This window comes from Sceloporus occidentalis, unplaced genomic scaffold, assembly GCF_023333645.1.
Source record: "Sceloporus occidentalis isolate IW3139 unplaced genomic scaffold, rSceOcc1.0.p SCAF_9, whole genome shotgun sequence".
In the NCBI taxonomy this organism is placed as follows: Eukaryota; Metazoa; Chordata; class Lepidosauria; order Squamata; family Phrynosomatidae; genus Sceloporus; species Sceloporus occidentalis.
The window spans coordinates 44380978-44407949 of record NW_028316989.1 but is presented as its reverse complement, the minus strand read 5'-3'; the positions used below and the strand labels follow the sequence as shown (position 1 = coordinate 44407949).

Here is a 26972-nt window from a genome sequence, read left to right as displayed (position 1 = left end):
CAAGGCGGAGGGGGGCTGCCTCTTAGCCGGCCAAGCTGGGCTCCCCAGGCGGAGAAGGAGGAGAAGGAGAAGGAGGCGAGGAGGAGGCTGAGGAGGAGGAGGAGGAGGCAGCCATGGGGACCCTCTCTGCTCCTGGCTCCTCCTGCGCCCTGCAGCCAGCGCAAGGCTTTGTTCCTCTCTGCAGCCGGGGCTGGGCTTCAGGGCTCCCCCGATGGCTCGGAGGCTCCTTCCCGGCTCCAGCTCTGGCTCTCCTGGGGGCGAGGTCTCCTTCTGCCCGGCAGCCGGGGAGAGGGGCCGCAGCAGAGCATCCCCAGCCGGCCCTGGCTCCAGGCTCCAGGCTGCTTCACTTCGCCATGGCGCGCGGGGCGGAGAGGGAAGGAGGAGGAGGAGAGGCAGGCAGAGACTAGAGAGAGGAGGAGGAGCAGCTGGAGGAGGAGGAAGGCTCCCACCCAAGAAGAAGCCACCCCCTCTCCCCTCAGAAAGAAAGAGGGCCCTTCCTTCCTTCCTCCTCCTCCAAGCCCTCCTTGCCTCCAAGAGCAAGGGCCACTCAGAGAGGCTGGAGGAGGGCCTGGCCAAAGCCCAAGCCCCCAGCCCTCCTGCTCCATGGCCAGGCCCCAAAGGGGCCCCAAACTGGAGCAGGGCCTGGCCAAGGAAAAGCTCAGCCCCCTCCTAGAAAGGGCCATCCAGGCTGAAAAGGGGAAGACATGGCAGAGAGGCTGCAGGGCCTGGCCAAAGCCCACCTGGGAAGGGCCACTCCTGCTCCATGGTCAGGTTCCAAAGAGAAGGCAGAGCTCCAAGGCCTCCTGGAAAGGGCCATCCCTGGTTCTTAGTCTGACCCAAAGGGGAAGACTTGGCTCCAAGCCCTCCTAGAAAGAAAGTTCCAGTCGAGCTCAAAAGGGAGGACATGGCCAAGAGAATGGAGGACCCGGCCAAAGGAAAGCTCAGAGCCTCCATAGAAATGTCAGCCTCTGCTTCTCAGTTAAAGCAGAGCTCTTGGAAATGCTAGGTTCATGCTTCCTAGAGTCAAAATGGAGGACATGCCAGGAAAACAGGAAGACCTGGCTCTCCAAACCATGCCATGCATGCTTCCTAGTCAGACTCAAAAGGGAGGACATTCCAGGGAAACTGGAGGCCCTAGCCAAAGCAAAGCTCCAAACCCTCCTGGAAAGGTCCATCCCTGCCTCCTGTGTGTTGTGTTGCATGCCTTCAAGCCCTTCCGGACTTATGGCCATGTTAAGGTGGACCTTTCCTGGGGTTTTCTTGGCATTAAACTGGCCAGGAGGGAATGGAAACTGAAGAGGAAGGAGGGCCAGATTCTTGAGGAGATTGGAGAGGAAAAGGGTGACTTGGCCCAGTTGGGTGAAGCCCCATGCCTTGCCCATGATCCTTGGCAACCTGGATGAAGGGTAAACCCCACCCCACAAACACACTCACACAAACCTAAGGTGTAGTGGTTTGAGTGTTGGACTACACTCTGGAGAGGAGGGTTCGAATCCCCACTCGGTCATGAAACCTTCAAGCGCTCTCAGTCACAAAGGATGGCAAGGGCAAACCTTGGTTCTCATATTGGGAGGAAGGTGGGATAATACGTAAATATAGACAGGTCTGCATTTATGTTGGGGATGTGTCCCTGGACCTACAATGTAAATTGAGACTTAAGTTAACAGGGGAGAGCCAGGTCTCCAAAAGGAATCGTTGGAGACCAGGGGGATGCGTTCCGACAGAGATGAAGTAGCCACAAAGTTAGCAGTGTAAACCCACCGGGTGACTTTGGGCAAGTCGCACTCTCAGCCTTAGAGGAAAGCGATGGCAAAGACCAGCTTCTGCGAAAGGCCAAGGCTTACTTACTCTTTGCTGGATCAAAAATAATGACATTTCTGAACATGTCTTGCCAAGAAAATCCACCCCATGACAGCTTCCCCTTACAGTTGCCATAAGCCAGAAACAATTGGGCCCAAAACAACAACAATGCATTTTCTCTTTTCAGCATCAGCCCCTGTGAACCTGCTCTCTGAGACACGAAATATAGCCGGGGGACAAAACCAAGCTGTTGGTTTGGATATTTTATCAGGACGTTATCTCCAAAGACCCTTATCTTAAGTGTACAACACTGAGGTATGATCCTGTGTCTCCGTTCCTGGTTGGCTTTTGGGCACAATGCAGCTCAGAGATTACAACAGTCAGACTCTCGATAGCCTTTCCTTCACCTCTCAGTGCTGTCTCCAAATAAGGTCTAGCATGCCATTTGTTTCGGAGGAGAAGAAAAGGAGTGTGTGTGCGCGTGTGAGAGTAAAAGGGAAACACACACTACAAGATGTGCCCATTTGAAAATAGATTACTTAGAAGCTGTAGAAGAATGGGTCTGGAGTTACTAAGTAACTGATCATAAAATTACGTTGCTTGCCCTTCGGCCTTGGCTTATCGCAGGCATATACAGTTTATTAATAAGGCAGCATGTGCAGTTTTGCATGGATCATAACACCCCACCTTCAGTCTCTTAATTTGGATTTGGTATTGCTCCACTGACGTCACTGTGTTCCCCCCCCCTTTCTGGAATAGAGCTAAACTTTTACTTAGGAGTAAAAGGCACATGTCGAGTAGAGAAAGTGTAGTAGAATTGCAATAAAAATAAACAGCACCCACTTAAGAAATTTCATTATTAGGATCCAGCAAACCGTAAACATGCTTTGGCCTCCCACAGAAGGATGCTATGCAAATCACAGGCATTGGCATCAGGAATCCAAGTTTGTTGACGAAGCTAGAAAGTTTGCATTTGGTGTCAAGTCTTGAATCATAGAGTTGAAAGAGATCCCCAAGGGCCATCCAGGCCAACTCCATTCTGCCATGCAGGAACTCACAATCAAAACAACCCCTAATAGATGGCCATCCAGCCTCTGTTTTAAAACCTCCAAAGAAGGAGACTCTGCCACACTCCGAGGCACGCATCTTCCACCAGCCAACAGCTCTTATTGTCAGGGAATTCTTCCTAATGTTTAGGCAGAATCTCTTTTCCTGTAGATTGAATCCACTGCTCTGTGTCCTAGCCTCTGCAGCATCAGAAAACAAGCTTGCTCCTTCTTCAATATGACATCCATTCAAATATTTAAGCATGGTTATCCACAGGGTTGCCATGAGTTGAGGTCAATGTGAAGAGAGTTAATAACAACATGGGCAGGTTTACTCTTATTTTATTGTTTATATGTACAGTGCTGTGCAAATCTACAGTGCTATGTAAATAAAGCATAATAATAATAATACTAACAGCAACAACAGTCATGTTACATCTTAACCTTCTCTTTTCCAGGCTAAACACCCCTAAGCTGCTCTTCATATGGCATGGTTTCCAGACCTTTTACCATCTTGGTCGTACTCATCTGGACACATTCAAGGCCTGAACTAGAGTTTTCAGGGTACTCTGAGAAGAGATTTGAGGGCTGAATTAGGATCTTGGGGGAATTATAGTTCAGAGGAATGCACTAGAGCTCTCTAGCAGACAATTCTTAAACACCTCTCTATTACAAACCCCCAAATTCTGTAACATGAAGCCACATCAGTTCAAGTGGTTTCAAACTAGTATAACTCTCAATCCACAGGGAAAGGCAGGGAAATATAAATAATAATTTATTATTATTATTATTATTATTATTATTATTATTATTATTAACTTCTGTTGTAATCTGCCTTGATTCCTTTGGGAAAAGGAGGAATATAAATAAATTAATAATAATAATAATAATAATAATAATATAATGCAGATAGACTTTAGTTCCTATTGAACTCACTGGGATGTCTACCCAAATACTATTGTATTGTATACTTAGTGCTATTAATGTTCCGATTAGGGACATTTACAGTGGCGGTGGTGTATTTTTACAGCCAGGGAAAGGAAGAGGTACTTGTCATGGTTTTCCACTTCATATGCCAAAATAAATGGGCTAGATTTGGATACCTTGACTGCAAAGAGGGAGGACCATTTTTTTCCTCTGCCTCAGGCAGCAAAACTTCTTGGGTTGGCCTGAGAATTATCCTTATATAAGGTGTGGCAGTAACACGACTGATGATTAATACCATCCACAGGCTACCTTTATTTATGTCAAAAATATTCCTCAAGTGAAAGCCACTTTTTGGAGCTCTAACCCAGATGACGCAATTGCTCCTGGAAGGCTGATGAACAAAAAAGTGCAACTCTTGCTCTTCTTTCCTTAAGGGGAAAGTACTGCAGCTTTGTGACAAGGCTTGTGTTTTGCATACAAATGCCTGGAGCACAGGTTCAGTCCCTGGAATTGCCAGGTGCAGCTGGGAAAGAAACCCAAGAGCTGGAGTGGAAAACTCAGCCCTCTAGGTATTGGGATTGCAACTCCCATCACTCTTTGCCATTGGTTATGCTGGCTAGGGGTACATATTTGCTAACTCATGCCCTAGAGTCCTTCCTTGGGATGGAAAGGATATTTTAAAAAATGGATAAAAAATGTTCAAACACATATTTTTTGACTTAGTGAAATCCTGAGGAGGAGAATCCTGGGCCTCATTCCCACTTATAAATAAATTACAATCCGAATTGATGGCTTGATTCGACAGCAGAGTGTGGTTCCCACTACATTTGCCTCGATTGCATTTTTTCCCCTGTAAAATAACCCACTTGTGGTTCACATCCACAAATGAATCTATTCAAAATGGACCCGCTCCAGCTGGTCGAAGGCCAAATTTAAATCGATTCAGATCCCCATCTGGTTCACACTTGCACAGAATCAATTTATCCAAAAAGATGCAGAAAAAATCAACAGCGAAAAGATGCGGGTTAAATAATATAGGTCTAGCGCATGGCCCCCCCGTCTCTGAATCACTTCAGTGATTCAGTTCAAGTGGGAACCAGGGTCATTTGAATCGGTTCAAACCGATTTGCGATCTGGTTTAAAAGGTAGTAGGAATCAGGCCCTAGCAGATGAGAATGGGGGAAGAATCACAACCTCACTGCTGCTGGTCAGTACATGCCAGGGTTGGGAAATCTGCAGTTCCCCAGCTATTATTAGACTACACTTCCCATCATTCCTAACCACTGGCCATTATGGAGAGCCAATGGGGGTTAGAGCATGAAGAAAGAGCTTTCCCTTTCTGGTTCAGATAATATTGATCTGCAGACTCTTTCGCATGAGCCTCATTCTTGCAGCAGCCATGCTACTAAAATAAAATTGGGACATACAGTTTATGGCTTGACAGTGGGAGATAGCTTTTCATAGGTTAATAATACATGGAACTAACCTCTTTTTAAGATAGGACAACCTACAATAAATTGCTATGAGTGATAATAGGCTAATTACATATATATAAATTTAATGTGTGTGCGTAACTTTAATTAACACATTATATGATGATGTACTTCCTTTTATTGGCCATATCAATTTATTGCAAGTTCTCATGTCTTAAAAAGAGGTTAATATATACAGTGTGTGTGTGTGTAAAATTAATGCACCTCCTTTTATCAGCCATATCAATTTATTGTAAATGCTCATGTCTTAAAAAGAAATTAATTCCATGTATTAGTAGCCGAGATAAAGCTGTCTCGCATTGCCACACCATACAAAGAAAGTCATTTGTTCATTGCAGTGGAAGAGATCTAAAACTCTGCCTGCTGTCACCTTTCCAGCTCCACTTCCAAGTCGCTGTCTAGAGTCTCGCCTCTTGAGACACACGGATGTGATGCAAAGTTCCCTGAAACCAACTTTGTTATATAATGTTACCGAACTTCTGCTTCCAAGCAAAACTGTCTCTGTCTCCCACAGTGCTTTCCAATCGGTAAAAATCTCCCAACCTATACAAAGAGTCTATTAATTCCTTGTCAGCTTCTTTATTTTTTAAAGGGGAAGAAAAATTAGACTTTCATCAAAAGGTTGCAGTATGCTGAGCTCCTGTTCTGGGTGCCATCCAGCCAGCCAACCTTGCCCTCTTTCGGAGTAGTCCATTCCATTCTCATAGTTTTCCATCCTGACTCTCCAAAGACTCAAATCAGAATTCCATTTGAATCTGCACTGCAGAAATAATGCAGTTTTACACTGCTTTAACTGCCATGGCTCAATGCTATGGGATTCTGGGGTCTGTAGTTGTGTTCACCTTCGCTGTCAGAGAGCTCTAGTACCACAACGAAGTAAAAATTCTGGATTTCTAGCAGTGCCAAACTGCATTATTTCTTTAGTGCAGATTCAGCCCAGGCCTCCTTTGTCTCTGTCTCCTTCTCCATTATTTGGATGTCTCCCTTTGACTCCCTACTATGTTAGTCTGATAGATAGAAAAGAGGTATTAGAGCCCTGGCCATATGAGTCATGTATCAACTGATATTCTGAACAGCTGTCTTCTAATTACTAATTTCTTGCTATCATAGTAAACCTGCTTTTGGATAGGACTACAGTGGGCCTTTGGTATCTGCTGGAGCATCTGTGGACGCTCAAGTCTCATTAAATGCAATGGATAGTAAAATGGTAACCCTTATATAAAATGGAAAAATCACAGCTTGCTTTTTGGAATCAAATAAATTGCATGCAAAATTTTGTATGTGCATTTTATGAGTGCATTCCTTTGGATAATTTTCATCATATTCTCACAGGGACCACGTTCCTCCCAAATGTTGCAATGTGATAGAGAATACTTTCGAACAGAAGACTGTCCTCTGTGGCATAGGACACGTGGCTACTTTATGCCATGCCCACAGCAGCTGCCAGTCTGCTGTCAGCTCAAATAAGGCTTTCCCATGGCTCCGTTCTCTTTTTCCTATGAGACTCAGCCAATGGATAGAGATGCGTTGCCCAGCCACATCCTCTGCTGCCTTGAAAACCACAGTGGCTCTTCACTTTCCATGATCCTGATTGTGCATTTGGTTGGCCCAATAAAGGTATCATTGTTTGGATGTTATTGGATTAAACTTTTTACATTTGTGTTAAACAAAGCTGTGTTACTTTGTTCTTGTTATGTTCCTTCAACTCATTTCTGTCTTATGGAGAGCCTAAGGTGAACCTGTCATGGGGTTTTCTTAGCAAGATTTCCTCGGAGATGATTGTCCTTTGCCTTCCTCCGAGGATCAGAAAGTGCAACTTTTTCCCAGTCACCCAGTGGGTTTCCATAGCCAAGTGGGGATTCAAATCCTAGTCTCCTGGAGTCCTACTCCTAACACTGAAACCATTACACTACATTGGTTCAGAAATTCTTTACTCTATCCAAGTATTATTTTGTTTAAATTGAGAGTTAGAAAAGCCACCTTTTCTTAGCTCAAAAAAATATCGTCAGGGCAGATGTGGAAACGTTCCTTTGGAAGCAGGTGCCTCAAACAGCCCTTTAACAACCATGCAGACATTTTAGTGGGGGGAACATACCCTTTTGTATATTCAAGGTAACAGAGTCACTGTGGAAAAAACGCACTGAGAGAGCAAAAGCAGTTGTCTCTGTCACAAATATTTCCACTCACTCTCTTTTCCCCCCCTGGAAGACGCATATGTCTCACGGCTCCCTCCAGTTTTCCAGCACCCAAAGCTGATCTGGATGGCCTTTTCTGAGCCAGATGTTTCAGAAAGTCTTAGCTCGGCTTGCTGTTGGGCAAGTATTAATCAGCCTTCCCCTTCTTGCATGGCTGGATTAGCAACTGTTGGTGGCACTGAGCGACTCCTTTCAAAATTCAGACCAATGCTGCCCTCATGAGGGCTTAGCATAAAAAGGTACTCATGGGCCTTCAACGAAAGGAGACAAAATATTTCCCTGTAGTGCAGAAAGGAGAGTTCTACAACCTTAAATTGGGACTTGATATTCTGAGGGTTCACTCCAGACAAGGGTGAAATTGGGTTCACTCCAGACAAGGGTGATGATACAAAGATTGCTCGCTAACTATAAAAAGGCCAGTGAGCTTTGCACTGGTTAGAAAATGTTTTCTGAGTTTTGAGATGAGATTGGGGTTTTTTTTATTACGAAAACAGAGTCAAAATGGAGGGAAACTTCAGCTAATAGCCACACCATAATATTCCACATCATAACATTCACTTGCCAGAATTCAGCTACAGAACCCCACCAATTCTTATATTTGTTGTGTGCTTCCAAGTTGTTTCTGACCCATGGTGACCATAAGGGGTTTTCCTGGCAAGTTTCTTCAGAAAGGGTTTGCCACTGCCATCCTCTGAGGATGAAAGAGTGTGACTTGTTCAGGGTCACCCAGTGGGTTTACATGGCCGAGCCGGCATTCGAACCCTGGTCTTGTGTCACAGTCCAATGCTCAAACAACTAAACCACACTGGCTCACATATACATTCTCATATACATGTGTTTTAAGGTTCACAAAAAAGCCCCTCTTGGAAGCTTTCTTCCATTTATGCAGCATGGTTTAGAAAAAGTAGGGAGAGAGAAATCTAATCTGCAGCTTCTGTTAAAACAACTGGCAATCAGAAAACTCTTGGTGACCTACTGCAAGATGCCATTTGACCCATCTGTCCATGTCTCAGATTTTAGGTGATAAGCCACAGACCAGCAGTAACAATAAATATTGTGAGAGTATTTTATACTTGTTAAGTCACAACCTCTGAAGGCCAGGTGGGATTAAAATGGTTTAAAATAACTAAATAAATATCTTCCCCTGGGAAAATTAAAATTGCAAGCTTCCCAGGGTAAATAAGCTTTTGCATGTGTGTGCGCGCATTGATGCTACAGGGCAAAGAGTTAGGAATATCTCTGATGCTAAATAAATATATTTTATTAAGTAACCATTTTGAGAGGGGAGAGAGACCTGTTCAGAACAAGCTGCACACCAACAATGTAACTTGCTTTACAGCACAGTAATATACATGTTTACTGAGAAGTAAGCACACACAGTTAAATATGGCTTACTCCAAGGTAACTGTGTATAGGACTGCATCTTAAGACATGTTCATTAAACTAGAATACATACTTCCCTGTATAGAAAAGAACCACAGAAAGAGATAGGTTTCAAATATTATTTAGTTTTTGTCATACAAAGCAGAAGAAACAGAATGAGGATATGGCAAGAAATGTCCCCAGTAAGCTGTCTAGCTTCAGAGGTCCTCAGTGATGTCTCCACCATTTATAAGGACCACGTCATTTAAGGCTGCTTGTTACAGGGAGTTTTATCAGAGAACTATCACTTCACCTTTATGAGGGGCTGAACCCCATAAGCAAACTCAAAGATTTTATAACATGACCTCAAGGTACAACTGGCTACATCTGCCAACAAGATGAGGGCATGGCACGGCCAGTTTGGACAATGTTGGCAGGAGATATCCAGGGTCTCAAAATCCAGAGCAGCACCATTTTAAATTCTTCTTCCTCCTTATGGAATTGCACTAGCCCGACTACTGGTCATTTTGCTTTCCCTTTTGCTGGGTGTTTGGTTATTATCCTATTTTTGCAAGAAAACCCAGCTTTGCTGTCTAAAACTAACCCCGCACCCCAAAACGAAGTGGAGGAAGAGTGAACTTGCCATTTCCAGCAGGTAAGTCCCTGTAGAGCCCATGGCACTTCAGTCCCAAGCGCTCTGGACAAGATAGTTTAGATGTTCCCATTGCACAGAAAAATAATCTAAGGGAACACACAGATGACAGTGCTTCAGCCTCAAAAAGAAAAGCCGCTTGTACTAACATATTGCCAAGCAAGGGACACAAGGCCCCTCTCACAAAATAAAGGTATCCCTCATGTCACCATTTCCTGTCAGCTTCTAGCATTCTCTCCTACTGCTTTCATGGCATCACCAGTTGTATTTACATTTTTATTTTCATGTCTCTCTCAGGCCACTACAGTACTAACCTAACCCTCCACTAAGAAGTCCCTGTGCCAAGCAACCCATAGACAGCTACATTTATGGGGCCAATTAATACCTGCCAGTGTCCAAAGAAGACACCAGCAGAATTTATCCTCATCCGCCCGCTGAAGGACCTCTGCGTCCTGGTCTCCATGAGCACGTCCCACCACCTTCTCCAGACAAGGGGTTGTAACCTGGGATAAGAGGGGAAAAACTTCAGCAACATGATCATTTAGGAAAACCAGAAAGTTGTTCAACTGTTATGCCTTTATTTTAAATTAAAAATTATACTTCTGTTTTAAATTAGAAAGATGAACTATAGATTCCATAAATAATTAAACAATAAACTCAAGAGAAGTGAACGAAAATCAGAGGCATTCTAGCAACAGCAGCAAAGGCAAATATTGCCGGAAGAGATTTGACAGCTGGATACACCGTCCAAGTCCAAAACAGCACTTAAAACTAATCTCATCCGGGTGATTTTTAAATTATGAATTTTAAAATTTGCATTGCATGTTTTTTAAAACATGCATCAGTTTTATATACTCTTTAAACAGTTTTATATGTCCTTTTAACTGTGTTATATATTTAATTTGCTGTTGTTTCTTGCCTCAAACCACAGGGAGAGGTGGGTAAGAAATATTTATGATCATCATCATCATCATCATCATCATTATTATTATTATTACGGTAGATGGGACCCCTGTAGCTAAAATAAATGGCTACATGTTTCTGTGAAGAAACTGTCCACTTCATCTAAATGTTGGTGATGTAATGCAGAAAATGCTTCTTTGTGGCATATGAAATTGGCATGTCCAGCAGCGGCTTCGTTTTGGGATGGATGTCTTTCACCTTATTAACTCTGTACTAGAAAACTGACATCTGCAGATGCACATTTACTTTTAAATTATGTTTCTGACTTGGAACTCAACTGACAGCCTAGCTGCTGGAAGAAGGTTCATACTACAAAACTAGAAAGGCAAAGGATTTGCCATTTGCTCTGCAGTGGCCAGAGGATGTTATTGCTCTCTAACTGTGCATAATGTGTATCTTAAGAGGTGCCAACCAAAACCAAACTTTTCCTTGACATATGGTCAACTTATATTAATGTACATGCTTAATCCATTATTATATCCTATATGCCTAGTCCATCATTATATCCTCCTCCCCTTATCTTTTCACTTTATTACTGTATTTGTAATGTTTTAAACTTAAAAGCAAAACAGAAAGTTGTGGACCAATACACACACACTGAAGAGGGGGTCTTAAGGAAATATAGACGGAAAGTGACTGGGTAGAACTAACCAAACAGAAAATTAGGAAGAAACCTGAGCACTCCTCCCCAACTCCACAAACAGCCACCCAGATCTGGAACTTACCTCCTTCTCGTAAAGGTTTTCTTTTTGGCTTTGGCTTTGGGACATCAGTTGATGTTGGAGCTCCAGCCTCAGGTTCCTAACATTCAGAAAGAGTTGTTCAATACTGTTTTCTGCTCATCTTCTAAACTAAAACATTTCCTCTCCATTTCTGACCCCAAATACTAACCTGGTTCTGTCTGAGAGTCTCCTTGTAACTCTTGCCTTCCTGCATACTTTCCCACATTGCTATCTTTAGTCTTCTCTTTTCCTCTTCAAGCTAAGAGGCAAACATAGATTTAGAAATTAGACTGATGTGATATTTAAGCCAAACTTGCACAAGCTAGGTGGCCCACTAATTGAATGTAACTCACTAGGGGCTGATCTTTCCAGTTCTGCTGCCAGCCTGGTATTTCACTAAGAGGAATGGTGTTGAGAAACAGATCACCATTTAGCTCTGGATGAAATGGATGGGGAACCTTTTGGACTATAGCTCCCACAATCCCTCGCTACTGGCCAATGCTGAGTGAGTCTGATGGGAACTGCAGTCACAAAGGTTCCCCACTTCTGCTGTATCATCGGAAGATTAGCATGCATTATTTAGGCAAACAAAAAATTTGAAAAAGGGATCCAGAATCAAGACTGTTCATGATCTCTCATGTCCTGAGAACTCTCAATTCAGCACAACCTTCAATTGGTTTTTTCATTGCAAGGAAAAAGAAACATGGATGCTGCCTGTACTTCAATACAGCTATTTCCATGGCCACATAATCAAAGCAAGCATGATCTTTCATAGCATAGCTCAGCTTCAGACTTTCTTCAGGGAGGAAAGTATAAAAGACATTGGCTGAGACTAAGGCAATTGCTCCTTTGGAATACAAACACCAAAAATTCCATAAAGAGAGTTACACAGGTGTAAAATATCCAGGATTCTGCCCAACGCCAAAAGTACTAATCTTTCTAGATGAAGAGTATAAATTAGATTTACACATATTTTGTTCTGTTCATGATTAAGAAACATATAATTGCTGACCATTTGGCCAGCTACAGGAGATAAATGTTGACCTGTACTGGTCAGATGCAAGATTGAACCATTACCTTTTTCTGTTTCTCCTTGAATTTTTCTGCTTGTGCATTCAGCTCTTCTTGCATTCTCAAACGTGCAGCAAGCAGAGCCTCTTGTCGTTTAACCACAGCATCAGGTTCTAATGAATCACAGAAAAGAGTCAGCGCTTCCAAGGAATCTAAACAGACATACACTACCTTATGAACATTTGCCTGTACCCGACATAAGCCAACCCCACATTTTATCAATAACGTTTAAGATATATACCATAGATAAATGCTTCCCACTTAACTGAACATTTCATCCAAATAATCCAAATGATTCTGGCATAGGAAATGATTGTTAATTAACACAAAAGTCTCTCCTTGCCAAAACAAATGTTGGGATGGAAATTAGTATTCTGTTGTGATCAAGAACACAGTGAAGATACCTCTGTACACTTACTGAAATGTTTGGTGTCCCTAACACACATACTCCAAAAAGGTAAAAGTGAGATGGAATGGTGTGTGTGTGTGTGTGTGTATGTGCATGTGTGCACATTCAGGGAGTGCAACCAAAAGGAGAATATCTGCAATGTCTCATGTGGGCAAGTAAAGTCTTTAAGAACACAAGTAGCTTTTTGGATTGCAACAAATTTTTCTGGGGGGAAATTGTAGGAAGACAAGACACTTCAAGTGCTCTTTCACACAAATTCTCTGGGGCAGTAGTCAGGCAACCTCAATGAGGGCACCCATGAATGATTTTATTGCTTATGTGTATGTACAGCCTTTCTTTCAGTTCACAGAATGCAGTGTTCATGACTCACCATGTACAACACATAATAAAATCAGCCCACATTATATAAGCGGTAACATTTGTTGTCCTTCTATGGATATTTTTCATACAGAGCTAGTTGTGTAAAGTCTTGTAACACATACAGAAACCACTCTAAAGGTAAAAGAAAACGAATGGCAAGCTTTCACTGAGGATCAACAAACCCTCTCCCATCCCCATACAAACCAATGGCTGCTGTGTCCACGCTGGGCCTTCTGGTGCCTCGATATGATTTGGCAAGTTTTTGTACAAGTAAATAAACAACAATGAGGCTGAAGAGGATGTACCAGCCATAGTCTGACAGCAGTGAGCCCACTAGAATAAAACACAAAGAGATGCAAGAATTAATTCACAGTATTGAACACACGATGGAGTCTATAGAATAACCATAACATGAACAATAGCAATATCACTACAGTATCTTATGTAGACATTTTCTTGTCCTGTCACTTCTCACAAGCTTACAGGCATATCACAGTTAACAAAGCATCTGATAAAGAAGCATTCATTTAGGAAGTCTTTTCACACCTATGCAAAGTCCCTCTTTCTCACCTTGGGAATTTTGTTTTAGCAACATGAAGAAAGGTAAAGGGGGGAGATTTTCAGTGTCTGCGGTAAACAGCAATAAATCTCAAGCAGGTAAAGAATGGGAGTCTATTCTAACCAATCCCGCTATATGTATGCCTGCCTATAAGAGGCAAGATAAACAGCAGCTGCCTCCAGAACCCTTTAGTGCTCATGCATGAGGAGTAAAACAGAGAGCTCTGGTGCCACACCTGGAATAATTTTGTGTCCAGTTCTGGGCACCACAATTTAAAAAGGATGTCAAGAAACTGGAGCGTGTCCAAAGGAGGGCAACTAAAATGGTGAAGGGTCTGGAAACCATGCCCTATGAGGAAAGACTTAGGGAGCTGGGGATGTTTAGCCTGGAGAAAAGAAGGTTAAGAGATGATTTGATAGCCCTGTTTAAATACTTGAAGGGATGTCATATTGAGGACTGCTCCAGAGAACAGGACCCGGAGCAATGGATGCAAGCTATAGGAAAAGAGATTCCACCTCAACATTAGGAGGAACCTCCTGGCAATAAGGGCTGTTCAACAGTGGAACACACTCCCTTGGAGTGTGCTGGAGTCTCCCTTCTTGGAAGTCTTTAAACAGAGGCTGGATGGCCATCTGTCGGGTATGTTTTGACTGAGAGTTCCTGCACGGCAGGGGATTGGACTGGATGCCCCTTCTTGGGGTCTCTTCCAACCCTATTGTTCTATTATTCTAAGTGGGGAAGGACTTGAAGCCACACAACTGCAAAAAATCTCTGGAAGGGAGCAGTCACCTATCTCTGGAACCATAGAATCAAAGAGCTAAAAGAGATGCCAATGGCCAATCCGCCTGCCATGCAGGAACTCACAATCAAGCACCCCTGACAGATGGGCATCCAGCCTCTGCTTAAAAACCTCCCAAGAAGCAGACTCCATAACACTATGTGGAAACATGTTCCTCTGTCAAACTGCTCTTACTGTCAGGAAGTTCTTCCTAACGTTGAGGTGGAATCTCTTTTCCTGTAGTTTGAATCTATCGCTCTGTATCCTATTCTCTGGAGCACTAAACTACTATTGATGCAGCCTAGGATCGCATTGGCCTTTTCAGCTGCCACATCACACTGTTGGCTCATGTCCAACTTGTGGTCTACTGGGACTCCTTGATCCCCCCTTCAGATGTCGTCTTGTTAAGCCTCTTTGAATCCCAACTTTGGGGGAAAGGGATAAATCAATATACTAATAATATAAAATCAATATAATAATTATAATAATAAAGCGTTGCAATGACAGTGGGTCTAGACCAGCCTCCAAGCATCCCACCAAAGACTGCCTAAAAGCCCTATAAAACGTCCTGGGTTTTGTGGCAAGGCTTTGGATGGAGGGAGAAATCCTTGCCCCCTCCAGCTCTTCTGGACTACAACTCCCATGATCCCTGCACACTGGTCATATTGGCAGGGAATTCTGGGAGCTGTAGTCCAAAACACCTGGAGGACCACAGAGTTGCCCCTTTCTGCCTCTAAGCCCCCGTTGGCCTTTGGAGCTGTGGGAGGTTCCTCCCCTTCTCCCTCCTCCTCACCGGTCTCTAGCAGGCCCTGGACCCCTTCTTCCTCCACTTCCGGCCTCATCCCCGCCGCCATTTTGCGGCTGTCCGCCTCAGCTGCATCCGGGCCCCTCCCGCTGCCTAGTCACCGCTGTTGACTGGCGAACGGGGAAGCCTGACGTCACAAAGCCCTGTTCTCGCCCAATCAGGGATCAGGTACGCTCGGGCCAATCAGGTGGAGAGGGTAGGGAAAAGAGGCAGAGCTAAGGAGAAACAAGGCCAATCAGGAGAAAGGGAGGAGTAATGGGTGGGCCTGCAAACGAACGCCAACGTGGCGCAGAGGTTTTAGCGTGGGATTAGGACTCTGGAGACACGGGTTCGATTCCCGGCTTCGGCTATGAAGCCCAGATTAGGAAATCACATTCTACACTCTTAATTAGTTAATTAATAATAGTAATACAGTTTATTTATGCAGTATACCGCCTTTCCAAAGGATCAATGAGTGTTGTTGGGCTACGGCTCTGGAGACCAGAGTTCGATTCCCAGCTTCGGTCATTAACCCCACTTGAGCAAATCACATTGTAGAAATAATGAACTTTGACATCTTGACTCTTAGTTTATTAATTAGTTAATTAATTAATGAGCATTGGGCTAAGACTCTGGAGACCAGGCTTGCATACCCAGCTTGGCCATGAAGCCCTTTGGAGCAAGGCACATTCTTACACTATAGAAATAATGCAGTTTGAGACCATCTTTAAGTGTTGTAGCTCTTAGTTAATTAGTTAATTAATTAATGAGGGTTGGGCTAGGACTCTGGAGACCAGGGTTCAATTCCCGGCTTCAGCTACGAAGCCCACTGGAGCAAGTCACATTATACACTACAGGTAGGGTTGCCATAATTGTCCACTTTTACCAGGGACAAAATGTGGAACAAATTCAAGACCAAACTGTAGGACAACTGCAGGACAAAACTCAGCCCAAAATGTAGGACATTGAAGAAAAATGGTGGACCTTAAATGTCCTACATTTTGAGCTGAGTTTTGTCCTGCAGTTGCCCTACAGTTTGGTCTTGAATTTGTCCTACATTTTGTCCCTGGTAAAAGTGGACAATTATGGCAGCCCTAACTACAGGAAATAATGCAGTTTGACACCATCTTTAAGTGTAGTAGCTCTTAATTAACTTAATTAGTGTTGGTGGAGGCCAGGGTTCCACTCCTAGCTTGGCCACGAACCCCACTGGAGCAAGCCACTCTACACTGTGGAAACGGCGCATACAGAAACAGCGCAATATAGAAAGAGTGCAGTTTGACGTCACTTTTTAATTGTTGTTTCTCCTAGTTAATTAATTAGCTAGAATCACAGAGTTGGAAGAGACCCCAAGAAGGGCCCTCATCCAGTCCAACCCCCTTCTGCCATGCAGGAACTCTCAGTCAAAGCATTCCCAACAGATGGCCATCCAGCCTCTGTTTAAAGACCTCCACCATCATCCAAAGAAACACCTTCCATTGCTGAACAGCTCTTATGGGGCCTGACCAGAGCAGAATAGAGTGGCACTATTACTTCCCATTCTAGACACTATACTTCTCTTGATGCAGCCTAGAATTGCATTGGCCTTGTTAGCTGCCGCATCACACTGTTGGCTCATGTCCAACTTGTGGTCTACTTGGACTCCCAGATCCCTTTCACACGTCATCTTGTTAAGTCCGGCTTTCCTCCTTCTCCCTGTGCAGGGACTAATTAATTAATTAGTGTTGGGGTAATGCTCTGGGGACCAGGGTGCGGTTCCCAGCTTGGCTGTGGAAACCCACTGGGTGACTGAGCTTCAGGGAAAAGCGATGGCAAACCTCCTCTGAACAAGTCTTGCCAAGAAAACTCCATCATAGCTTTGCCTTAGGGTCGCCATAAGTCAGAAATGACTTGACGGCACACAACCAACAAATATCAGAGGCCTAGCATAAAATCCGGAGTGGAGAATTCATGGCCATCCCTTAGTTATTAAACTAACCGCTGTTCCTTGCCATAATTATGCTGGTTAGGACTGAAGGAAGCTTTGTTATGCAGTTGCAACACTGACACACATGCAGATTGGGAAATAGTACAGTAAGGCTCCATTAGGATTCATTTCTGGATCAAACACTATTGTGCGTTTGCAAAAAAGATTTTTATTTTCCTTCAAGACGTACAGTATAAAATTTACAAACTATAACCCAAATACGTTAATGGTGCTCTTTGAGCAAAAAACTCAACAAAAACATTTTGTCAGCAATAAATCAGAAGGCAAATGGTACAACAGTCTTCTTCAGGACGTAAAGTAGGAAAATGCGTTTTAAGACCCGTTGGCAATTGAGTCTTCCTCCATTTCTTCTTCTGTCTCATCCGAAGGGCCTGAAGAACAGTAACATTTTAATACTACTGACCAACAGATACGGTACTTGTACAAAGTTACTTTTTCATTCCCAATTATGTTTATGGTATCTCAAACACATTTCACTCACTTGCATTAAATCAATTTGCAACGCCTGAATTTGTTTCTTGCCTCATTCTGCAGTTATGGCTCCATTACTAATCACCATTATTAGGAAGACTCAACATTTAATGCTTTTTAATGCTGTAATATGTCCTTATCATATATCTAAGTGCAAGAACTCAGCATCACTTTTTCTAGTTTTAAAGAAGAAGGATGTAAAGCCATAGAGGCATCTCTATAAAATACTATTTTTGTAGTTTATTTTTAAACAATACTACAACAGCCATAATGCAATGAATAAATTGCAATCATTCTCCCCCATTTGTTTCAAACGGACCCACCCCCTTACAAGAATATTATGTAAAATACTATCACGCAATGCAAGTTTCCATGTCTGGATCTTAATAAAATGGCAAATCTGGACCTGCTCTATGCCATATCAGAATACAAGAATTCCCTCATAATTATTCCCTCAACACGGAAACTTAGCACTTCTAAAAGAAGGTCAGGCTAGACCCTTCTCCGCTCCCATGGTAGCTTTCTACGTGGAAAGAACAATTTAATACCATGCAGTATTCAATCATCTAAACCTAGATACAAATCAGAAGTGCTATAGCCCAGGCACCAGATGCCCAGTTCAGTAAACACTAAACTCTGACAATATATTCTGCAGTAATACACTTCAGGCATTGTTCCTTTACTCTAGTCTATTTCTCTGTTCTCAGCTGCGTCCAGTAAACTGGAGGTCCAAAAATCTGGTTGGTTCTGGTAAATAAAATTCACACCAGGATCCTGTCACTGTCTGACACTGCTTTACAAGACCAAGGATGATCTACTTTTCTGCCTTCTTAGAGGAAAGGACCAGGAGGAAAGAGTGGGGCTTGTGTTGATGCTGGACTGGCAGTCGTTGTTTCAGTGGATCTGCTATTTAGCATCAAAACCAGCATGCCCCAGAGATACTTTTATTTTGTAATCCACTTTGATTCCATGAGGAAAAAGCGGAATATAAATAAATCTTTTATTATTATTTATTATTATTATTTAAAGGACATGGATTGCACATGCAGCGACACTGCGCATCCGTGCTTGTCTCCATTCCAGCTTAAAGCTGTGGAGGCGTCTTCGGGCTCCTCTCATCCCCCTTGTCATGGCATGAGTTCTGAACCAATGTATATAGTTTCCCTTATGAATTCACCCTCAGGATATTATATTTCAATAAATGCTCTCCAGAATTACTTTCTCAGTTTCTCCCTTAACTATATGAGAAGTTGCCACCTTCAGCCCCTCTGCAAAAGATCCTTTTTAGTAGAAAATGAACATGTTAATATTTTCAAATGACAATGCCACTACTGAAGAAGCCATCGACTCTTTTGCGTTAGTCACGAAAGCATGAACCTCCCAAAATAATGATAATAAAAACATCTCTGTCACCAGGTTCAAACAACAAGTACAAGCTACAAGTATAAAGATTTGGCCTACTCCTTACCTGCTTTACGGTCTCTACCAGGTATCTGCCCAGCTTGCAACAAGCCTTTGAGTCTCTCTACTTCAGCCAGAGTTGTGGCATTAGCAATGGCATTCTAAAATGGAAAGGTCCAAAGTTACTCAATGTCAACATACAGCCGAATGCATAAGAATGCTGAATCAATGGTCCCATACAGACTGCCAAAATAAAGCTGCTTTGGGTCACTTTGGAGGTATGCTGTTTAAATGATGCATGCGTCCTAAGAGTCCGGAGGTCACGCCAAAGCCACAATCCAATCCTAAGGACTAGAGCGCAGCTTCCGGACTCTTAGGATGCATGCATCATTTAAACAGCATACCTCCAAAGTGACCCGAAGCAGCTTTATTTTGGCAGTCTGTATGGGGCCAATATTTCACAAGGATGTTAATAATAACTTAAGTGATTTAACAGTACTAACTAGATTGGTTTTCACATTGAATACGGTGGCAGAGTATTAAATGTAACCCAGGGATGGGTTTAGTGTCTGTCACATTTTTGCTTTAGTTCCATGTTGGGGACACTTATTTTAACCTTCTCACATTTACCCCACCAATCTTCAAGATGGGCTGTCTTGGCCATTTAAACATTGAATGTTTGCAATAAAAAGCAATATAACCGTGTCTATTCTTTCCATCTGATAAAAAAGCTACACACAATGTCAGTTAACAGAACACCGCCCCCCCCAAATGTTTCATACTATGATCATGAAACAAAATCATTTGTGAAATTCTGGTAGTCAATGGGAGTAAAAGTTTTTATGTCACATCTCTGCCAAAAGCATAGCTCTTCCTGATAGGTTTCTCTCTTTAAGGGGTCTGATAATATCACCTTGATAGCTTCCACATCTCCTGGGGAGGGGCCAGCCTTCTTTTTGTCAGTTGGCAAACCAGCACCTGGGTTGAACCTTTAGAAGGAAAAGTCCACTGTTACATAGATGAAAGCCATCATTTGCTTCTCGAGCTTCCAAAGAAGCTTTGAATTCAATCGAGTGTAGTATCTTATCTTTGTTAACAAACTGATACAGTGAAGTAACAGCTCCTTCAGAAACACCAGCAGAATGATCTTTCCGTATCTCACCCTTTTAGAGTCTCCCAAACAAAAGACAAATTGTGCATACTGTTTAGCTGCCAGCTTGGAAACTGAACAGTTAGAGTTCATGACACATATGTCAAGAAAAGAAATGTTTTGGTTTTGTTGGCTCCGTCTGCAATAGCGTTCTTAAAAGCAGAGCTAGCCATTCATCATTTAGTAAATTTGGTGTCATCTTGGGGCTTAATTCAGTTTTCTGATCGGCAGAAGGATTGCAATCGCCTCTGGTGTTTCTGGAGTGGCCTGCCAGTTTAAAGTTGTTACCCGTATCTTACGTTTTTGCTCTCCTGGCAATATCCTTTGCAAGCTGTGCACCCCGTTTGCCCTTGAACATTTTCTCTGCCTCCTGACGCTCCTACAGCGATACCACACACACACACACAAAGTTAATGAAAACATCAACAGGAACAACTACATACTGCGCATAGCTTTTCCCCAAAAGGAAATGGCATAATGAAGAAAGTATGTTGCCATTAAGACAAAATGTCTTTAAACTTGGGACTTCTAAACCTATTATTTATCCCCCCCAAAGATCTGTTTGTTGCTTACCTCAAGTGGCAAGAGACCCCCTCCCCTGAGATTTCCCCCAAATTCCCTTTCTATTATTTCCATTTTCCAAAAGCTAAAAAACTCAAAGGCACCAGAGGAAATCAAATTGGCACACATGAAAACCTACATTTAATCCAGATGGTTTTTCAATACAATCAGGTTTTCTTCATTAGTCACAGCTATGAGAAAGACGCTAATGTCCCCATTGCTATAAAATATCTTCACAGATGCTACTTCAAAATTAAACTGGACATACTGAATGGTATGTTCAGAAATAACCCAGCATTTTGAAAAGATGGGCTGATATACATTGGTCAGAGGTAAGATAGGCACTTTCATATTTAATAGTTATATAGTGTACGGAGGATACAATCAGGCACCACAAAAACTAGTGCCTAGCTTCTTAAGGGGATAAACACTTCATAAATGATGAAAGACTTACTTTTAACTTCACTTTCTGGAAATCCAGCACTCTGACCTGTGGCACCTTGTAGATTACATACAACCTATAATGTTTCTTATTTGTCACAGGGTTCCTCAAAATGCTGCGGAGAAAGAAGAATGGTATCTACTTAAGTTCACAGATATACAATGCTCCATAAGCAATGTAATAAAGCCATTTATTACAACAGTGGGGGGAAGCAGTGAGAAACAGAATAAAACACTACAACAACCACATAACAAATATAATAAATCCCATGCTGGCATTAAGCTGGGATATAAATAAAATAAATAACTAAAGGATCAATGGTTCACTATCTAAAGCAATAAAATTAAACTGAATTGATTGTTTTACTTATCTGTAAAACACACATTCTATTAATTTTACTGCTGTAAAGAAACTGTCATGTTTTGTTTTAAGATGAAGGCATATCTTTTAAATAACTAGAGAAAACAGTCTTTGAATGAATGCTACAGATACGGCACTTTTATGTGACAATTTGTCTAATTCATGGAGAAGGAGAAAGGCCTAGCTCTTGAAGTGGCAAATTGGTACTATTTCAGATTGTACATGGAACTTTAGATAACTGAATGCTTCAGCCTACTTTTCTCTTTGATATCTACTTTTCTATGTTCATGCATTCACCCATGTGAACCCTCTCCTAATGTAAAATGCTATAGCCCATGCCATTAGATGAACATATTAATAAGAACTAGGTGAAATAACATCTCTTAATAGTCTGTTAAAATAAAATTTTAAGGGATTTTTTTTAAAAAATGCTAAATACCTTCCATTTTTCCCTTTGAGATATATATATATATATATATATATATATATAGGCATGAAAACTAAGCTATTTATAAAATTCATCTTAAATAATCATAGAGTTGGAGGAGACCACAAGGGTCAAGTCCAACCCTTGCCATGCAGGAATACACAATCAAAGCCCTCCTGACAGATGGCCCTCCAGCCTCTGTTTAAAAACCTCCGAAGAAGGAGACTCCACCTCTCTTTAAGGAACCGTCTTCCACTGTCCAACAGCTCTTACTGTCAAGTTCTTCCTAATGTTTAGGTGCAATCTCTTTTCCTGCAGCTTGAATCCATTGCTCTGTGTCCTAGACTCTGGAGCAGCTGAAAACAAGTTTGCTCCATCCTCAATATGACATCCCTTCAAATGTTTAAGCATGGCTCTCATGTTACCCCTTACCCTTTTCTTCTCCAGACTAAACATACCTAGTTCCCTAAGCCACTCTGCATAGGGCATGGTTTGCAGCTCTCTCTCTCTCTCTCTCTCTGTCTCTCTCTCTCTCTATATATATATATATATACACACGTGTGTGTGTGTGTGTGTGTGTGTGTATATATATATATATAGATATATATTAGCACTGCATTTCTTGTTAACTTTAAACTATAGAATAGACATCAGAGGATGAGGCTATAAGAAACAAAGATCTATACCTCAGGTAAGTCAGTGATTTGACAGTTGCCAAAGGATCTAGATCACCCTGAATGAGACAAAAACACATACAATGTTAGTTCCAAATGATACACACACACATTGTCCACTTGAAATGGATGTACGTTTCTTTCATCTTTTACTTTACGTACCAATTCCATGATGTTATTGTTAGTAAGAATGAGTTCCTTGAGGTTTGGCAGGGACTGTTCCAATCCTTCACCTATTCGGCTACAATAAAAAGGAAATTCAAGGAGATTTTACACTGGGTTTGGAAAGGACTAATACAGTGCTGTTTTCTTTCTGAAATCCAAGCTGGTCTTAAGCTTGTCTCGCGTAAATGGAACGAGAGTAGGAGCAACTCATGACTGTCATTCTCTGTTTTGTAAGGTGCCTTGGGTCCCAGTTTGCAAAAGGGGTACAATATGAATAAAGCAATGGCCAATATGGCCAGACATGTATGATAGTATCTATGTTTCACCAATTAACCCACTCACCTCAATCTGTTGTTATTCATTAGCAAAGTTTTCAGCCTCTTCAGCAAAGGAAACCCATCTAACTTCCGGATCTCGTTGTCGGAGAAATCAATAGCGTCAAACTGGTCCAAGGTGGCGCCCAGGTTTTCAATCACAGGAATCTTATATCCTGACGGAGCACCACAAAACAAGAAAGATTAGCCCTTGTCACTATAGGAAAAGGGAGATGTGGGGTATGCATTATGTAACAGTCAGCAACACAGAATCGTAGAGTTGGAAGAGACCCCAAGAAGGGCCATCCAGCCCAGCCCCATTCTGCCATGCAGGAACTCTCAATCAATGCGTCCCCATTGACAGATGGCCATCCAGCCGCTGCTTAAAGGCCTCCAAGGAAGGAAACTCCTCCAAACTCTGAAGGAGCGTGGTCCACTGTCAAATGAGTGAAAACTGAGAACTTCTGAGTTTACAATTATAGGTCCATGATGCAGAACTAATCCAGTTTGTAAAGTGCCTGTTCTCTTAATCTGCTTAATTGCACCTGAATACACTTCACTGTGGGTGCATCTACACACACTGTAGAAACAAGGCACTTTGGCACCACTTTTAACTGCCGGATCCCCATCCTAGAGGACTCTGGGACCTGTAGTTTTGTGAGGCACCTGCACTCTGTGGCAGAGGAGGCCAAAGACCTTGTAAAACTACAACTCCCAGGATTCCATAGGATGGCGCCAAAGCAGTTCAAGTGTCAAACTGCTTTATTTCCACAGTGCAGAGGCACTCTGTATTCTCTTAAACTGTTATCTGTGAGTTTCCTTGGGAGTTCTGGGACAATAAGTATGAATTTATACTTAAAGTAACTATATGTATAAATAGTTACTTTCAAGTAACTATATATATTATATATACTTAAGTATATAATTATATTTATATATATTATATACTTAATTTCAAGTAATTATAGTTGCACATAGTTACTTCCAAGTAACTATATATGTAGTTACTCTCCATACAAATTTACTTTATAGTTTATATCAGTACTAGGGAATTCTGGGTAGTTTTGTGAGACATTGAGCCTTCTGCCAAAGAGAGCTCTGGTGCCACAATGAACTACAATTCCCAGGATTCCTTAGTGCTGAGCCAAGGCAGATAAAGTGGTCTCGAAGTGGATTGCTTTTACAGTGTGTTTTGGACCATAAGCCACTCTCTCAACTCATTCCCTCTTTTATGTCCCAGGGCAACGCGTTTTAGGCTGATTCAAGGAATTATGACCCTCGAGGGCCACCGTCAACTAAGCTCTCCCGCTTTTATGTCCCACAGCGACGCGTTCCAGGCCTATTCGAGGAAATAGGACCCTCGAGGGCCACTGTACCCCCGCCCCTTGGCCGCCTCAGTTGAGGAGGCCCCAAATCCCTCCTGTAAAGTAGCCGCCGGCCTCCTCACCGCGCAGGTCCAGCTCCCGGTCTCGGACGGCGTTGGTGTACTGCGCCGCCTGCTCGATCAGCTCCGCCGTCAGCTTCACCATCTTCGCCGACGACGTCCGAAAGCTCCGCTGAGAAGCGAGTTATACCACTGCGCATGCGCCGGGTGGTCGGAACGCTACGCAGGCCGAAGAGTCGATTTGCGGAACTAGTAGGGAGACGTCATAGCCGAGCGCCGAGCTATCGAGCGGCGGCTTAGAAAATGGCGCCTTTCCGTCGTGGAAAGGCTTCTTAGCCCGATTTAGGCCTGGTTTTGGCCTGGTTAAAACTAGCTGCTGGGAATTTAGCCAACTAGGAGTCCTTTCTTACAACTTACAACTCTGTGTAACACACTGCTGTTGTCTGGAAGCCCTGGGAGAAGTGTAGGCTAGGGTTCAAGGTGCTTTCAGTAGGCCTCACAGTCACAGAGGCTCTGTTGGTTTCTGTGAAACCAAAGGTGAACCAAGGTGCTCAGGACAGAGCTCAATCCAGATCCCAGTTTATCTATCTGCCCAGCAGGGTCCTGGTTTGTTTATTGTTTACCAAGATTGGGAAATGCCCTTTAAAAACATTCCTCCTGCCCTCAGCCTTCAAGGGGGCCTGGCAGTAAGAAGCATTGGAAGGAGTGAGGAAAGAGAAATGGGGCATTACAGCTGGAGGGACCCAGTCCAAAAGGCCACAGGCCTTAGCTTCCAGGATTTAAGGAGGAGGCTTGGAGGAGGTCTCTCGTTCATAGAGTCGCCCTAAATCAAAGTCAATCTGCTGGCAATGAACAACCACGATCTGATACGAAATTTCACATCGTTGTCCACTAAAACCCTGGACAAAACGTAGGACAAAATCTAGACCAAACTGCAGGACAAAACTCAGCCCAAAATGTAGGACGTTTAAGAAAAATTGAGGACTGTAAATGTCCTACATTTTGGGCTGAGTTTTGTCCTGCGGTTTTCCTACCGTTTGGTCTAGATTTCCTCCTACATTTTGTCCCGGGTTTTAGTGGACAATTACGGCAACCCTAACGCAGTGTCTTTTGTGTCTCTTCATTCTTGTTTGCAGACAGATGCCAGCGAAACGTCAGGAAGAAACTCTTCTAGAACGTGGCCACGGAGCCCAAAGAACCCACAAAAGACCACGGATGCCGGCCATGAAAGCCTTCGACTTCGTGGTTTGTTTGCTTTTTTGTTATGTGTCGACTTTCCCAATGGGCATTTCCCAATGTTGGTAAACAACAGGGAGGCCATGATGAAAGTTACTTGTCCCATAAGATTGCAAATCTGTGCATGTCTTTATGGCCACATGGTGGCATACGAGCACCAGATGAATCCATGCTGGTCTTCTCTTTCATTACAAGCTAACCATGTAATAGTAATAACACATTTTCATTGTACAGGTCTCGCAATAGACAGGAATCACTACCGAACAACAGTGTTTGGCTCAGTAGTAGGAGGAGGAGGCATTCCTTGCCAAGAAATCAATCTACAAATTAATATGCAGCACCCAGGGTTTGTTTGTTTTTTAATCACTAAGGCTGCATCCACACTGCATAAATAATCCAGTTTGACATCGCTTGAACTGCCTTGCCTCAATGTTATGGGATTCTGGGAATTGTAGTTTGTTGTGGCCTCAGAGCTCTCTGACAGAGAGAAGGCTAAATGTCTCACGAAACTACAGTTCCCAGAATTCCTTAGCATTGAGCCAGGGTGGTCAAAGCAGTCTCAAACTGGTTTATTTCTGCAGTGTGTTTTGGACTTGAGTTATATAAAATCCTGGAACTGCTGAATTGGAAGCATCCCTATGGGCCATAAGTCCAACCTCCTGCTTAATTCAGGATCTCCATCTTGAGCATTGAGCCTCTTTTTGCAAAAATCCAGAGTAGAGGCCCCAACAGACAGGCCAAAATAAAGCTGTTTCGGGTCACTTTGGAGGTATGCTATTTAAATGCTGCATGCGTCCTAAGAGGCCGGAAGCTGCACCAAAGCCACATTCCAGTCCTAAGGATTGGAGGCCAGCTTTGGAGCAGCTTCTGGACTCTTAAGATGTGTGTATCATTTAAACAACATACCTCCAAAGTGACCTGAAACAGTTTTATTTTGGCCTGTCTGTTCTGGCCCTTGGAGACCCACCGCCACCTCTCTAAGTAACTGGTTCCACTGCTGAATCTACCTCTCTGTTAAGAAGTTCCTTCTAATGTTCAGCCAAATACCTACCTTTCTGTAGCTTAAAACTTAAACCTAGTTCTACCTCCACAGTCAGCAGAGAACAAACCTGTACCCGCCTCTCTGTGGCAGCCCTTGAGGTATTTAAAGATGCCAGTCATGCCACCTTTCAGCCTTCTCTTCATCAAGCAGAGCATGCCCAGATCCTCCAAGTTTTCCTCATAGGTTTTGTTCTCCATACCTCTTATCATCCTTGTTGCCCTTCTCTGAACCTGTTCC

The 26972-nt window shown here is 42.9% G+C and overlaps 2 protein-coding genes and 1 long non-coding RNA gene across 3 annotated transcripts in view; 1 reads left to right on the top strand and 2 right to left on the bottom strand.

Annotated features, from left to right (window-relative positions):
* Window positions 1-8949: 8949 nt before the first annotated feature.
* Window positions 8950-15249, bottom strand: SELENOS (selenoprotein S). The gene is made up of 6 exons (XM_089539148.1): window positions 15131-15249; window positions 13205-13333; window positions 12238-12344; window positions 11330-11419; window positions 11164-11239; window positions 8950-9978 (listed from the first exon to the last, which is right to left on the bottom strand). The coding sequence occupies exons 1-6, from the start codon at window positions 15189-15191 to the stop codon at window positions 9893-9895; spliced, it is 549 nt and encodes a 182-aa protein (XP_089395274.1). The 5' UTR covers window positions 15192-15249; the 3' UTR covers window positions 8950-9892.
* Window positions 15250-17242: 1993 nt separating this feature from the next.
* SNRPA1 (small nuclear ribonucleoprotein polypeptide A') lies at window positions 17243-24654 on the bottom strand. The gene is made up of 9 exons (XM_089539147.1): window positions 24521-24654; window positions 23102-23249; window positions 22757-22835; window positions 22607-22653; window positions 21146-21248; window positions 20430-20509; window positions 19894-19969; window positions 19048-19141; window positions 17243-17479 (listed from the first exon to the last, which is right to left on the bottom strand). Exons 1-9 carry the CDS (start codon window positions 24600-24602, stop codon window positions 17421-17423), a joined length of 768 nt encoding a protein of 255 aa, XP_089395273.1. The 5' UTR covers window positions 24603-24654; the 3' UTR covers window positions 17243-17420.
* LOC149307428 (uncharacterized) overlaps window positions 24435-26972 on the top strand; it is a 33110-nt gene continuing 30572 nt past the window's right edge. Inside the window, exon 1 of the long non-coding RNA XR_016282383.1 lies at window positions 24435-25702. This is a non-coding gene — a long non-coding RNA (uncharacterized LOC149307428). The remainder of the gene's footprint in view (window positions 25703-26972) is intronic.

Bases quoted from the DNA above. Each gene is read 5' to 3' on its own strand.
- SNRPA1 (XM_089539147.1), bottom strand. From the start codon at position 24,602: ATGGTGAAGCTGACGGCGGAGCTGATCGAGCAGGCGGCGCAGTACACC. The intron at 19,970-20,429 runs GTAAGATACGGG...TTCCTTCTAAAG, and splicing joins ATTGCCAGGAGAGCAAAAAC to GTTCAACCCAGGTGCTGGTT. The intron at 17,480-19,047 runs GTAAGGAGTAGG...ACTGTTCTTCAG, and splicing joins TGGTAGAGACCGTAAAGCAG to GCCCTTCGGATGAGACAGAA.